The following is a 16297-nucleotide window of genomic DNA, read 5'->3' as shown; positions in this document are numbered from 1 at the left end:
CTTAACGAGCATGGATTATGCAACGCTGTCCGGCGTGCGTTTGTTTTCTTCTTCTACTCGGAAGTATTTATTAATGCTCCTGAAGGACAAAATATGATGATGATAATTTACTTATTTATCTATCTATTTAGGAGGCCACAGTATAACTCTTTTTAGGACTGTCCTGCATTAGAGTTTTAATTCGTAAGATGTTTTCACCCAATTAATGACGAGTCGTTTTATACGCGTGGGTGAAAACAACACGCGCGTGCGAGGGGGCCAACGCTTTATCCCCGTACAGATGGAAACGGATGGCGGTTAGTCCGCTTGCTTTACTGCCTCCTATCGGTGAGCCGGGTTATGGAAAGCCCACAGGAAAGGCGTTTCACAACGTTTTCAATCCACCAGCTCTTGCCTCCACAGTGCTATCGATAGCCCTTTCACACTGGTTTGTCTCTCCCAGTATTGAGCAACCCTTTGGTCAGTTTGGCCAGATTGCGATAGAGTTAAAGTCGCTAAAAACAACGCAACTTTGCATGAAAGTTTTGTTCATAACGGATCATCTTTATGATAGTTATTCCGGCCCCATCCCCATTCTGGAAGTGTGGACAGACGAACGGACGGATGGACAAGGTTTTTCCTTAAATGGTTTTAACCTTATTTGGAAAGCATTGAAAAGAACACATTAACGTAAAGGAAGCTGTTATCGAATTTTACTTCTCCATGCGTGCGTAGTTTTTGCTTCCCCTGTTGGATTTCAAATCCTGCTTGGGGTTTGTTTGGCCAATTTTCATCCCTCTAGGGGGTCTATAAAATGGCTACCACTTTGTGGGAAGTCGGAATTGTTTTTTCGTGAAGAGAGACCGGTCTTCTTCTTTCGTACGGCTGATGTAGATGTATTTGTGGATCGGGCATCACGCCGTTGTACGTTGTACGGTCTGTTCAGAGGGACTGGTGGCTACCATTCATGGCCCTTTTGTAAATCCACTGCTGGATAAAGTCTCCCCGCGCCATGTTGGGTCATGGACGAAGGTTGGTCATGCTGATCGGTGTGGGTTGGTGAACAGGGTTAAGACATCGCTTGGTGGCAAGATGTTAACTACCTCGCCTGGTATACAGGAGGACGTGGGTTCGATCCGGACCCTGTTGTATTTTCAGAGTTTGCGTGTTCTCCCCGTGGTCACGTGTTTTTTTTCTCCCACATTTAGAATCAACGTGTGTTTAGAGTATTTTGCTGCAATACATTTCCACGTTGAAGAGCCATTTCGTTGAGTTATCGTTTGTGATAGTGGGGTCGCTTCTGGAAAAGAGCTATGTAACTCAGTGGACCTTAACCTGGTAAAATCAAAATTGTTTTGTTTACTCGCCTCTGATGGTAACTGTGCCCTCGAATCATATCCAGGTCGTTGGGTTTGTAGCGCAGTGCAGTAAACCTACCTTGTCACTGCACCCCCCCCCCTCCCCCCCCCCCGTCATCCCTCAAGAGGTCAATAAAATATTGTACCGATTCGTGGGAAGTCAGCAGTGGTTGCCTTTTGCAGAGAGAATGGTCTCTGCCCTTTGAACTTAGTTGCCACCAATGTCTCAGGGCCATCGATAGCTATCGGCACCGCCTGGTTATCAAACGTGTCCGCGTGTTGACATGCATACGCATGAGTGGGGAACAGCAAAAGTAGTGGTTGGCGCACCGCGCTATGAACCTGGCGACCTGAATTTGATTCCTGCCCAAGGCCAACATCGGTGGTGAATATTGGAACCAGTCCTGCGCATCTCCTCGGGCAATCAGTCTTGCATGTTGGTTGGTGCGGTGTGTATAAACATCAGCACTGCGGGGACAAAGTCGGCCGGGTGTGGCGCTAGCCACACCATTTCCCTCGAGCGCTGTACCGGCCGTCATAGGTGCTGCTCCTCGCGAACAGCACTTGCCCCCAAAAGTCCGTTAAGGCTATACGGGGGGGGGGGATCTTTGCCTTTATACGTGCGCGCACGTTCGCAAACGGTACACACGCGTACTTACGCACACGGAACAACTTTCGGCACTTTCACTTTTGCAAACGAGTGGAACTGCTCAGGGCTCGCTCACCAGCCAAGCTTAACACCTGAAGCAAGACGATGGGCTCCCTATCTGATTACGGGTGGCTAAGCGATGTCTGTTGGGTGAGTCACACAGTAAACGAGTGTGTGGTGGCGGTGGCTCTGTGTTTGTGTTTGGTTGCCGTTTTTAGTCTATTCCCAATCGCAGATATGCGAGTGTTTTTTCAACGGGCATATCAAAACAAACAACGCATCTGTACCGGTCTGCTCTATACATGGCGGCGTATATGAGTTTGAAAAGGAATCATAATCGTTTTAATTCACGTACCTCCCCAGCAGCCCTTGGGCAAATCCACGGTGGCGAGAGAGCGGCACGGTGGCTAGGAGATATTAACAACCTCGCCTGGTATGCAGGAGGTCGTGGGTTCGATCCCGACCCCGACGCCTGCTGTATATTTGGAGTTTTGCGTGTCTCCCTCTCATCGTCATCATGGTGGCTAGGAGATGTTAACTACCTCGCTTGGTATGCAGGAGGTCGTGGGTTCGATCCCGACCCTGACGCCTGCTGTACATTTGGAGTTTGCGCGTTCTCCCCATGGTCCGTCACGTGAATTTTTCACCGGGTCCTCTGATTTTTTTTTCCCTTCCACATTTAGAATCAGCATCTTGCGTTCGTAGAGTATTTGGCTCGCTGCTACACATTTCCACACGACGATAAGCCCACTTGGTCGAGCTGTCGTTTGTGATCGCTACCAGGTCGCTTCTGAAAAAAGAGCTACACAGTTCAGCGGGGCCTTACCTGGTGACATACAAAGTTAAAAATAGGAAATACAAAGTAAGAATTCCACTGTCGGACGAGAGCCCTCGGCTACGCCGTGCGGGCCATGGGGTCCACTGAGGATAATTTTGTCACACTCGGCGTCACCGGCGTGGGTTGGCAGCATAGTGCAATACAATAACCGGTTACCCAAAAATTATTTCAAGACCAACTAAAGATCATGGGGCCCTGTCTTTGGGTGAAGCGGAGAAAGCTGCTAAAGACCGTCCGGCATTGCGTGGGCCTGTTGCAGACTTACTCTCCACAGTGAGCGAAGAGGAGTAAGTAAGTAAGTATCCAAAATGATGGAAAAACAAGAATTGGTTTTACCCTTTCTGGCAATAAGATGTTCAAACATCAAATAGATACCTTTGACAAGGCATCAATTCTGTATTAACCACACATACTTGTGGCAAAACATGCTCTGATAATATATGCATTGTCTTTAAAACTGTTTAACACGTCGGCTTTCGCGACCAATATCATCCATAATAGAGTTTTTTTGGGTTAGATCGCGTAAATATATGAATGTGTCGTTAAACCCGCCACCACCCGACACAGCCAACTGCTAAGGGTTGTCACGTAAACAGAACGTGCTAATTCGTCACTAGTACACTAGTAAACAGAACATGCCAATTCGTCACTGATACCAGTTAGCTGTGTCGGGTGGTGGAGGGTTTAACGACACATTTATATATTCACGCAATTTAACCCAAAAAAACAAAAAACCTCTATCATGTCTTTGAAACTGATTGGCCTACGCCAGAGACAGCTTTCTTTATGTGCCTTGCAGACGTGATGGCTTGCAAAAGGAATCGATTTGGTTTTCGAACATCTTAACACCTGTTTTATAGCCAGAAAAAGGGTAAAACCTATTATTATTTTTCATCATTTTGGATGCTGCCAAAAAAGTTATCCCATGGCTATAACTGCTCGACCCAAGCTATAAGTATTCTGATGTTTGCATTGTATCGTTGTTTCCTGGTCTTACACTGGTGGTGAGACGAGGCTATTTAAAGAAGGCTGCTTGCTGTCTCTCGTGTCAGTTCAGTTTCAAAGACAATGCATATATTATCAGAGCATGTTTTCTTTGCACGTTGTGTGGTTCATGCAGGACTTTATGCCTTGCGAAAAGCGTCTATGTGGCGCTTGAACATCTTAACGCCCGCCTGGTTTATTGCCAGAAATATTAAAACCTATTCTTGTTTTTTTACAACCGGGGGTATTTGCTAACACTGCCCTCTGCTACACCTAGATGCCGCAGCAGACTGTGACACCTGTTTTTTTTATGGAGAGCAATCATTCATCTAAACATTATCCAGCCGCGTGCCTGCTTAGTTTCTTAGACATGGACATTTTTTCGTTTAAACGTATGTGCGGCAAGTCCTCCGGGTTGTATCGCATGTTTTGGGGCACGATATCCGAAGTTTCGCTCCATCGTGTATATGTATGTACGTATGTTGAACTTCTTTTGTACAGTACGTAGCCAACCGTGCGAATCAGAGGTGTGGGGGATGGGTGGCGATGGACAACAAACTAAACTCAAAAAGCAGTTTTCAAGAAATGAATTTTCAGTATCGATCTAACAGTGCACAGCTCTCGCATCTGAAAGCACTTCGTGATGCAGTGACAGTCTTTGTTCGATGGCCAGCCAAAAGCCGCTGCCGCTTTGAGGATGACCATAGTTCGCGTGACGATGGTTTACGCTCCTCGGTCGAGATCAGCGAGGTGTTGTGGTTCATTTGTGGCAAGGGTTGCGTCGGCGGTGCACTGGAACATTGAAGGTTGTGCCTCCTACAGCACAGTGGTACCCAGGGCGCCACTTTACACATTGGTTAATCTCCCACCAAGGGCATCTGTATGTTGAACTTCTTTAGCACCGTACGTAGCCAACCGCACGAATCGAAGGCGTGGGGGGAAGGACAACAATCTAAACACAAACATCAGTTCTGAAGAAATGGGTCTCTGCGTGAGTCGATGGCTCTCTTTGCGAGTCTATGGGTCTCTGTGTGAGTTTGTGGATATCCGTGTGAGTCTACGCACGTTGAACTTCTTTCGCACCGTACGTAGCCAACCGTGCTAATCGGAGGTGCAGCGGGGGTTGGGGGGGGGAACAAACTAAACACACGCAAAAAAATTGTCTTGGAGGAGCAGAACAGTGCCAGACAGTGCGGTGATCAGCGTTTGGCTGCAGGCAGAGAGAAAAACTCAAACCGCTCGGTTACGCAAATAAACAAACGAGGGTTCACAAACACACCGGGGCCGAGTGAGTGGGAGCGCTGTTTGCTTTCGCAACCCGCTTGCCAGCCACCACGCGGCCAAAACGCGGAAATTTTATCCGGCGGGAGCGGGCGTTCATTCGGGGCCGATATTCACGTGCTACACGTACGGCACGCGGCGCAGTCCGGCGTTGGCGCGGAGCGAGCGGATGTCTCGTCTCAGTGAGTGGGCGCCCGGTTGTTGCCCGCGGTACCATGCTCGCAGACTCGGCCCCAGCCCTCGTTTGTGAAAGAAGAGACTCCTTGCAGTGGGTTCGAACCTCGTCATAATTAGTGGAGGTGAAACCATGACAAAGAAATTGTAATAGTTCTTTACATGTTTTGTTGAACTTCTTTCGCACCGTACATAGTCAATCGTGCTGTTCGGAGGTGAACACACTAACACGCAAAAAGCCAGTTCTAAAGAAATGAGTTTGTCAACCTAGATGATGATTTAAAAGTCCACAGCTCCAGTGGCTTCCTAGTATCGGTAGGAAGGAGCGTTCGAGGTACGACCGCAGAGGCGCACCTGAAAGCGCGCCGCGCGATGATCCGGTGACCGTCTTTGTTCGATGGCTAGTCTCAAGTGGCCACTGTGACGCTGACCGGAGTTCGTGTGATGGTTTATGCTGCTTGGCAAGATCAGTCAAGTATTGTGGTTGATTTGTTGCAAGCACACTCTGTAATGAGTGTGCGAGGTACGGTTATTGACCCCCCTATAACGGTATAATTTTCTTTATTCGTATGGCTGATGATGTGGATGCAGAGCAACAACTAAAATTTCACATTCTAGATTGGAAGTTTTCGTGACTGCAAGGATTCGGTAATAAATAAATGAAAAAACAACTCAATTAAATCACGACGTTTCTGAGGCAACACAAGCTTCCATCTTATTACAGTGAATTTGTCTTCAACGGTTCCACCTGAAGACGGAAGCTTGTGTTGCCTCCGAAAGGTCGTGATTTAATTTAGTTGTTTTTTCATTTATTTATTTTTACCTACGTGACTTTACCGAAAAACCAAAGAGTATAAAATTTCACATTCAGGTGGGCATGCCAGATAACCGTGCCAGAAGCAGCGGACTGTATGGCCGCGATGTCTCCGTCATATTTGTGGATCGGGGAGTTGCGTCATTATATGTTGTTACGGTCTGTTCTGGATATGGCCACAGTCGCACAATGCTGGAGAGTTTAACGTTTTCCATTTGCGCTTCGGGCATCATCCGCATCTTACTGTCATGGTTTGTGCAGTGGGATGCGATGTAGGGTGGACCATGAGCATCGTGGAAGATCAAACTCTCGGGATCTTCTGTGTTGGGTCTTTCACAAAGGTGTTTGTGAGTTCAACGGTACAATGATTGGCCCTCACCCCTCGTGGTTGAGTGTAATGGCACGATATAGGCTTTCGATTCAATTCAATAATTCGTTTTACGTGACGCTTGCAGCTACGAGTGGCCACTTAATTTAGTAAACTTACAAAAAATGTGAACCGTAACAAAAATTCTGCAATCTTCTTTCTTACGGCCGATGTAGATGCAGAGCAGCAGCTAACAATTCCACGTTCAGGTGGTGAAGCTCACATCACCCACGTCGGGAGCAAGCGGAGTGGTATCGCCGCCGCGACGTCTCCTTCGTATTTGTGGATCGGGCATTCGGTGGAATCACACGAGACCGAATCGCGACCAATCGTCGGATAGCTCGGAGTAAATTGTTAGGTGTGTGTCTCCTCGAAGTCGATGGATGCCTTTGTCGGTAACGTGGCTGTTGAACGAGTGGCTCTGATGCGGTTAAATGAAGGACATTCAATTGAGTTTCAAACGTTTTACGTTGTTTTGCGACAGCACGATTTATTCGGCCAAACTTTTTTTTTTGTTCGGCCGACGTTCGAATTTTTTTCTTCGTACAGTTTTGAGGCCTGACATTAATTAAATACCACTGCTTAAAGGGGGGAAACTATTTTGGTCGAAGATGGCTTGCCTTCATTCCAGCTTTTTTTTTCCACCTAAGTAAATCCCGGACTGGCTTTTATTATATATATATATTTTTTTAAATCGTAGAACCCACTAAATTTCAACACACACACACACACAACAACAAACAACAACAAACAAACACACCCCAGCAAACCAAAGAGTCAGAAGAAGGCGCCCGCTGCTGAGTACTTGCGAGCGTTTCTTCTACGCGGCTCGGTCTGTTGCTTATCTCCCACATTCCAGGGCTTTGGTAAGCATTTAACTGTGGGTGTCTCCATCACCGAGCCTGATGCTGCTGCTGCTCCCACCACCAACCACACCGCGTTGTCTTTGGCTGTGCTAGCCGCTCAACATCAGGCCCGCTGTTTATCTCAAAAGAGCACCCGCGCGTGCGTGTTGGGTGCGCGTGCGTGCAAGAGCACTGGGGGGGGGGGTGGTGGGAGGGGTGAGGAGGAGTTTTCTCCCCACTGTTGGACTCCCGCCCCGAGGTTCCAGTCCTGTCGGGGGCAGGGCAAGCGGAGAAAGAGCAGGGGCACGGGTCTCCGCGGCTTCGTTCAAAGCCGCCGCGGTCGCTAGGAGCCGGCTCGAACCGCCAAAACGAGTTGGGAGAAGAAGAAGAAAAATATAATAATAATTTCTCGCCAGACAGGGGGACAGCCAGCGGCAACAGCTTGGCGCAGTCGGCAGACAGCCGGGCCGACGCGGGAGGGGCTTAGTGAGGCAAAGACAAGCGAGCGACTTGGTACAGCAAGTAAGAGAGCAGAACAGAGAGAGAGAGTGAAGAGAGGGAGGAAAGGAAGAGCTCAAGAAGCAAGGGGCCAGGCGGCGCCCAGGGGAGATCGGCGCTCGCCCGCTCGCTCACGCGATGCCCAAGGGCCTGGCCAGGCAGCAGGCGTCTGGTGGAGAGAGCCGACCGCGTGCCCCCTTCGCTGCCCTCCACCGCCTGGAGGCATGGGCCGGGGGCATCTTCCCAAGGCCCCACAAGGGCGGCAGGGCCTCGGGCGGGGATGGCCGTAAGGATGAGGCCGCTGCCGCCGCTGCCGCCGAGGCTCTCGCGTCTCAGCCCTGGCACCAGCACAGTGAGTGTCTGTGCACTTCCCCCCTCCACCTCCCCCTCCTTCTCCTCCTTCTCCTCCTCCCCGCTGAAGTTCCTCCTCTCTTTTTGTCGCGATCTTCTAGCGCCGGGCCCGCTCGCGCTGCGAACGTTTTGAGGCTTGAGACGGAGCCCCTCTTTTTTGACGTGGGAGAGTTTGGAATCGGCGGTGTGGAGTTTCTGCGAGCGGAGGCGCGCGTTTGTCTCGTGTGCGTGCGTGGCGTTGTGCAGGGAGCGGTGGCGGCAGCGGGTTCGCTAGCGCTATGCTGCGCTCGCAAACCCGGCTGTGACCCGAGTTCGATTCCCCCCGCTCATGGCCAACACCGGTTACGGTGATCTGAATCGGTCTTTTGCATCCCCTAGGTCGACTCGGCCTCAAATGAGTACCCGGTGTGGTGTTGAAAACATCGCCACTGGGGGAGACAAAGGCGGCCGGGCGTATATGTGGCGTTGGCCAACCCACACCCCCCTCGTATGCCGTGCCGGCCTTCGTAGGCTCTGCTCGCTAACGGCACTTGCCCCAACAGTCTGTTAAGGCTATACGGTGGATCTTTGTCTTTTTTACGCGGCCTTGTGAGGGGAGTGCGGGGAGAAGCTCGGAGGGTTTTTAAGAGTCATCTTTCCCATCTCGGGTGGTCGCTGGAAAAAAATCTCATTCCACCATGAGAACGGTTGCCCCTACGGTTGGTGGTGGTCGCGGTAGTGGTCGATCGACGGTGGTGAGTTTGGGAAAAAGTTTATTTTGTTAAATACGAGTGATGCGTGGCGGGTGCTTCTTTACTTTGGGTAGGGATGGAGCCACGTGTGTGTTTTCTTTTTTTTTCGTTCTCCCAAGTTTCGGACGCAAACTAGCGACCGTAAAAATGGAATGATGAGCCTCAGCAGCGAGTGGCCGCAGTCGTTGGTGGTGGTGGTCGTTGTGGTGGTGGTGGTCGTCGTGGTGGTGTTGGCAGCGGCTGCGACAACGACGGCTTCGCCTGAACGTGATGGCTGCTCTTGACTTGAAGCTTTCGTGACTGCAGGAATACATATTTTATGGGTCTTTCGGTGAAGCCACGTAGATAGAAAAAGAATAAAAATATCACGTTTCGATCGCAACACAAGACGATTGCTTGTGTTGTTGCGATCGAAACGTCATGATACACCCACAGAATGTGTGATGGCTGCTGTTCTGTGTCTCAACACTGCAACAGGAATGCTGAGTCCTTTGTTGTTTTCTTAGGTTTGTTTGGGAGGAGGAGGAGGAGGGGGGGGACGCGGCCGGTGGGAGCGAAACCGCCCCTGCGAAACCTCTTTTGTGTTAGTCGTTTCGCTTTTGTAAGGGAGCGGCACCGTTCCTCATAGTGTCGTCGCCGCTCGGATATTTAAGCGCAGGGAGTCGCCACTATCAGCGGGGATGTAGGTGGGCGCATCTCTGCCAGCCAGACAACCACCCGTCCCCCGGGGCTTGCTGGCCTGTAACACCACGGGTCCGTTCCGAGCCTCTCGCTTCTCTCTCGCTTGCACGTACCAATTGTCTACATTCGTATCCGGCCGGCCCGGTAGCTGCTCGCCTCGCTTGTCAAAAGCATGCGAGGTCCGTTCCTGGGTTGGCAGTCGTTTCAGCCCGTTGTACGATCAAGCCCGGAAAGATCTCGAGGTTTGATCTTCCACGAAGCTGCTCATGATCCACGCCTAAACCGCATCCACTGCACACAAACCATGGCAGTAGATGCGGATTCCTGATGCGCAAATGGAAATAAACAAAACTCTCCAGTAGTGTGCGGACTGTGGTCATCCAGAACAGACCGTAACAACGTATAACGAACGACGCGATGCCCCGATCCACAAATGCGAAGGAGAAAATCGCGACGGCGATTCCACTCCGCTTTCTCCTGACGCGGTTACCCGAATGTGAAATTGTTAGCTGTTGCTCTGCATGTACGTCAGCCATACGAAAGAAAAGTAAGATTGCACGTTGAACTTCTCGTTGAAGTTCTTTCGCACCATGCGAAGCCAACCGTGCTAATCGGAGGTGTGGGGAAGGACAACAAACTAAGTACGAAAAAAACTGTTTTAAAGGAATGAGTTTTGAATCTGCTCCAGTGGCTTCCTAGCGTCATTGTTGCTCAGAGGTTGGTAAAAGCGACTTTTTACTTTGCGTTGGATGTCAACGGTGGTTGTCTTAATGGAGAGAGAGAGACTGACTGACTGGTTTTGACCACGTGAATGCAGACTTTTTACCTCTGGCTTACAGGCTTCGGAGGAAAGAGGTCAGTGTTGCCCGTCGCTGACTCGCAAATTGAGTAAGACTCCTTTCGGAACAGTCGTAAACGTACGTAGCGCACTGTTTTGTGCCAATACGTGTTTTGATTACACACACGAATTCATATGCCTCTGACCAAATCACCTGGAATGCACACCGATCTCGTCAGATGTCGTCAGACTTAACCTGTTATGTTCACCTGTGAACAATTGTTTTAGCAAAATTGTTACGTGTCCTGCAACTAAATCATTATTTATTTACATAACCTGAATGCCTTCGCAGGTTATATTCTCGCACGCGTCCTGCGGAGGCTTAAACGTAACTTTCCCAAACGTATAATATTTCACAACGTGGATGCCCACTGCGAGGCACCGCGTGTGCCCTAGGCGGCTGTTGCGTGTGGTGTCCAATTCAGCGGATACACATTCGCGCATCAGCCGAGGCTATATTTAAGCAGGCTCGCGATGGATTGAGCGTCCCAGATGCCCCCCCCCCCTACCCGGCCCTTTAGCGCTTTGGGAACCCAAGCTATGCAAACGTTGTGTCAGAGGGTATTGTATCGGACGCTGTTACTTCAGCCCGGTGGCTGGGTCCATCTTTGCCGTTGCTCAAAAGGAGCAATTCCCACAACCGACCCACCAGCGTACAAACCCAGCTGCGGCCGTACCCATCGACGCGACAAAACTTTGACTTAAGGCCCCCATCTCTCAAGCCCCGGGCAAGTGAACAGTAAACGCTGGGATGATAAGTTGAATAGCTCAATCGATTGACTAATTGGTTCCTAGATATTGATCTTCCCAGTTTTACTGTTCTCTTAACAGGTTAAATATTAGCGAACGACTACTCCTTATTGTGGGTTTGATTACTCAGGCCTCTTTAAATTTATGGTGAATGCCCTGACAGGCTGGCTTCCGAAGGAGGGAACCCCCCTCTCCGACCCACCCCCACCATTGCAAGCCACGCCCAGCGTGACGTGGCCGACGATGACGTCACCAATCGCCTCCCATATAGCATCCCACTTGTGAAGACGATATCCGATAAGCCGAGCAAATCGAGCTGATAATCGGCAGAGTCGTCTGTATGTACGTGTGTGTACTGTGTGTTGAACTTTGAAAGACACCGTACGTAATCTTGATTTGAAACTTTCGTGACTGCAGGAATCCATACTCTTTGGTTCTTTCGGTAAAGTCACGTGGGTAGAAAATGAAATGAAATAAATCACGACGTTTCGGGCGCAACACACAAGCGTGATGACACAAGCCTGATGATGATTGCTTGCGTTGCGCCCGAAATGTCGAGATTTATTTTATTTTCTACCTACGTGACTTAAGCCAAACCGTGCTAATCGGAGGTTGTCAATTAAATAATCAGAGAGAACGCGGCTCTTGCGAGTCACTTACCCGTGGTGGTGGTGGCAGTGGTAACAACACAAACCGATGGTGATTTCCGCACAGGAAGAGGTGCGATTCATTACCGCGGGATGGGTCCTTACAGATTGGGCTGTTTTGAGTTGGTGGTCTATGTATGTCTTGTACGTTGAAGTTCTTTCGCACCGTACACAGTCAACCGCGCTAATCGGAGAAGTGCGAGCGGAAGGACAACAAACTAAACACAAAAAGCAGTTCTAAAGAAATTAGTTTTCAATCTACATTTAAAAGTGCCCAGCTACAGTGGCTTTCTCAAATCGGAAGGAAGAGCGTTCCAGACGGCCACAGAAGCGCATCTGAAAGCGCCGCACGAAGCAGTGACCGTCTTGTGTTCGATGGCTAGCCGAAAGCCGCCTGCTGCAAAGACGACCAGAGTTCGCGTGATGGTAGGCCCCACAACGTTGCCACAACGTTGCCGTGAGCGCTGCGGTAACGTACTGTAGCCCACTTCTATGCTCCTTAACGAAGAGTCCTTGGCGACCCACCACGCCTGAGTGCTTTTCAGCGCAGCATGCCCCCCGCGCTCCCGATAAACGCCAAAGCAGTGCGTATCATCATCGTCATCACGGCTAATTTAACAAACAGGGGCTTTTGCGACCAATGTTATCCATAATAGAGGTTGTTTTTTTTGTTGGGAAGATCTCTTTAAATTTAAATGTCGTTAAACCCGCCACCGCCCATAAAAACCTCTTGTCATGAATCACCGCTAATCTTTTTTGTTCTTTTGTTTTTTGCTGACCCGCACTCAGACGAGTTTCTCGTCGTATACACGGAAAGTACAGGGGGTCCTCTCTCGGTCAACGATACTTAATTGGTTCCACGAAAACCGTCGTTAATCGAAATTACCCTTAATCGGATATGGGAAATACACGTCGCAAAGGCTTCATTCGCTCTGAGACGATCGGAGGTTGACCTTTTTGACCCTAAAAACATAGTTTATAATATTTAAGCACGCAATTTTAATGAATAAAGGTCATAAGAACAGATTAAAGCATTGCTATTAATAGAAATATGGATTAAAATTTCATAAAATTGAGCATTAAAAAGATGTATAAAATAAACATTCTTACCTTGGGATAATTGTTTTCCTCACTTTCTCGTCTTTCTTGACATTTATTTTCGGCGGCGATTGTTATTGATCTTATTTTACTTTTAAGCAAAGAAAAAAACACCAAGTATTCAAGGGAGCTGTTTCCATAAGCAACTCACCACCGAACATTGCAAAGCGAGCAGCCAGTTGCTCTCAAAACGCTCATAAAAGGATGTCGCTGATTGGCCGAGGTCCTGCCGAGTTCACTCAGGAGCGCTCCGATTGGACGGAAATTGGCGGCCGCGTGATATCGTAAACATATCGTTAAACGAACATTTAACGTTCATAGAAACAATGGGGGACCCCCTCTATGGGAGGCGGATCGGCAATCGAAATATGGTCAACCGATGGCATCGTTCACGAGGGACCCACTGTATTCGAATTGGTTTATCCGTGGTAGTTTTTTTAAGGAGGAGTAAGACACTCCAGACATGTGTCTTATCTATTGTAGGGTTTTTTTTCTCTTTGAATGTACGCACGTGTGCAGTTTTAAATATATATATTTTTTTAACTCTGCATACCGAGCCAAGGTGTGTGTTCTTGTCAGGAGCCGTATTTTCTGGCTTGGGCACGTGCTGAGAAGTTCAATGTGCCTGCCGCTGCTCGGATGGTTCTCATGAACAGTGGTTACGCGATGCAAACACAATCACAGTAGAATCACAGTAGAGTCCCTCGTAACGACCCCTCTTTACGACTAATCGCTTAACGACGGGCCTCCATAGAGCCCGATGTGCAGTGTATAGTAGTGTATAGTGTAGCGTGTACGAGTGTAGTGTAATCAGGTTTAGTGTATACAAGTTTAGTGTATAGCAGTGTAGTGTATAGTAGTGTAGTGTATAGTAGTGTAGTGTATAGTAGTGGAGTGTATAGTGTAGTGTATGGTAGTGGAGTGTATAGTAGTGTAGTATGTAGTAGTGTAGTGTATGGTAGTGTATAGTAGTGTAGTGTATAGTGGAGTGTATAGTAGTGTAGTGTATAGTAGTGTAGTGTGTAGTAGTGTAATGTATAGTAGTGTAGTGTGTAGTAGTTTTTGTGTATAGTGTAGTGTATAGTAGTGTATAGTGTAGTGTATAGTGTAGTGTATAGTAGTGTAGTGTATAGTGTAGTGTATAGTAGTGTAGTATATAGTGTAGTGTATAGTAGTGTAGTGTATAGTGTAGTGTAGTGCCTCCATAGAGCACAATGTGTTCGCTTCCCAACCATTCTCCTGTCAACTATGGGTTGTTGTAGGTACTGTAAATATTAATTAATGCATAATTTAACCATGATTATTTTACTATTATGTGTTTATAATGTTGTTAGTTTCTTTATGTGTTTACATCCATTGTTTATAAATATGACAAAGTTCTTTTTTGGGTAAAAAGGTAACCTTCGATGCCATCGGGACGAATTAAGCCTTTTAACGTGGAATTTTTCTGTCCTCGTTTGACGACCAAATCACTTGGCGACCGGTTTCGTGGACCCAATTGCCGTCGTTAAGAGAGGGTTCTCCTGTAACTCAGTTTGACGCGTAGGCTTTCGCGACCAATGTCCATAATAGAGGTTTTTGGGTTACTCTCCAACACACCGGTGTGCTGAACTAGTAACGAATTGCCGCGTTTTATTTACGTGACGGACCTTACTCTTTGGTTTTTTCGGTAAAGTCACGTAGGTAAAAAATAAAATACAAATAAATTAAATCACGACGTTTCGGAGGCAACACAAGCCGCTTGTGTTGCCTCCGAAACGTCGTGATTTAATGTATTTTTATTTTATTTTTTACATACGTGACTTTACTGAAAAAAACAAAGAGTATGGACCCTTGCAGTCACGAAAACTTCAAATCTAGAAGTGACGAACCTTCTTACTAATTGGCTGTGTCGGGTGGTGGCGGGTTTAACAACACATTTATATTTACACGATCTAACCCAAAAACCTCTATTATGGAATCACAATACTACATGGATTTCATCTAAAACCTAACTTAACAATGTTTTTATTTTACCACAAGTCGGGCCCACTGAACCATATAGCTCAGTGGGCCTTGGCGGGGTGGGAGGGGAGTTCGTGTTTACGAAGAGCGTAGACGTGGGAGCATAGAAATGCAGTGCAACTTCGGATTTTGCTTCACTGCCCTCTGTTGCCCACAACATAGCCTTGCCCATCCAAGCACGGTCGGCGCCATGGTGGTCACCGCCCGTCCACGCGCTGTCCAGGCTCAACACTGCTTAGCTTCCGACGGTCGAATAACAATCGGCACATTCCAGGTGATCTGATCATAGGCATGCTACGGTGGGAGGTGGTAGAAAAAATAACATTGCGATTGTCTCTTTAAAGGGCAGCCAAGGTAATATTTTTTTTTTACAAAGAAACTTACAGGGATCTTCATTGGTTGAATGACTGTGGAGAGGGGAGAGGGGGGGGTGGTCCCTTTGGATGTCTCGGTCCTGAGCCCTTCGTTCCTGCTGGTTACGTGTTTGTTTGTGCTGTCAGTTGGGGGAAGCTTCTCATGGAAAGAGCAGAGGACGCTTGCTCTCTCTCTCTCTTCGTGACTGATGCAAAGGCGGGACAGGTTGTAAAAAAAAATATCTCGACAAGTGATTGCAAAATCACCGCGCGTTCGCATTCGCCGCGCGCTTTTCCAACGTGTGTGCGTTTGCTCATTGGAAGTGTTTAATTTGGCGACGATAGCGGTCCTCTCTCTCTCGTGCCAGTTCGTCAGTAGGCCACGGTAAGACCGCGAGGCGGCTCGGATGGCACCTCTGCCCGGGAAGTCGTGCCGTCGGCTGGCCAAGGCCCGTGCCTCCCAAGGCCCCCCTTGCCTGCTGGTTTTTTATCTCCGCATTTTGGGAAAAATATTTAATTTCACGACGACAGCGGCCGCTCTGGCTCGGGCCAGTTCGTCTGTAGGCCACGGTGAGACCGTGGGGGTGGCTCGGATGGTAGCCTCCCTAAGGCCCTGCCTGCTGGTTTTTTTTATCTCAGCATTTTGGGGGAAATATTTAATTTAGCGATGACAGCGGCCGCTCTGGCTCGGGCCAGTTCGTCAGTAGGCCACGGTAAGACCGTGGGGTGGCTCGGATGGTAGCCTTCCTAAGGCCCTGCCTGCTGGTTTTTTTATCTGCGCATTTTTGGCAATTCTTTGATCAGTTTTTCGCTGTTTATTTTTCCATTGGGCAAGTCCCGAATGCAAACGCAACTCTGTGCTTGAATTTAATTCGTTTCGAGCCATCTTTCACCAGCATTGTCATGCCTCTTCCACTCTAGATTGAAAACTCGCTTTTTTCTAGATTGGAAACAAATTTATTTTTGAACAGCATAAACCATCGCGCGAACTCCGGTCATCCTTCGCAGTGGCGGCTTTTGTCTGGCCATCGAAAGAAGTTCAGCATGCATAGATACA

At 48.4% G+C, this 16297-nt stretch overlaps 1 protein-coding gene across 2 annotated transcripts in view; it reads left to right on the top strand.

Moving 5' to 3' along the window:
• LOC144953095 (cAMP-dependent protein kinase catalytic subunit alpha-like) overlaps nt 1-16297 on the top strand; it is a 98750-nt gene that overhangs the window by 36670 nt on the left and 45783 nt on the right. The window contains exon 1 of one of the 2 annotated variants that reach the window (XM_078883628.1): nt 7601-8139. The exons of the other annotated variant lie outside the window; for it this stretch is intronic. Within the exon in view, the coding sequence (XP_078739754.1) occupies nt 7926-8139 (214 nt within the window). The 5' untranslated portion in view covers nt 7601-7925. Of the gene's footprint in view, nt 1-7600; nt 8140-16297 lie in introns of those variants that run through there. 2 annotated transcript variants of the gene reach the window in all.

This window comes from Lampetra fluviatilis, chromosome 3 (genome assembly GCF_964198595.1).
Source record: "Lampetra fluviatilis chromosome 3, kcLamFluv1.1, whole genome shotgun sequence".
Taxonomy (NCBI): domain Eukaryota; kingdom Metazoa; phylum Chordata; class Hyperoartia; order Petromyzontiformes; family Petromyzontidae; genus Lampetra; species Lampetra fluviatilis.
Note: the sequence above shows the minus strand (reverse complement) of the source record. Positions and strands in the feature narration are given on the sequence as shown.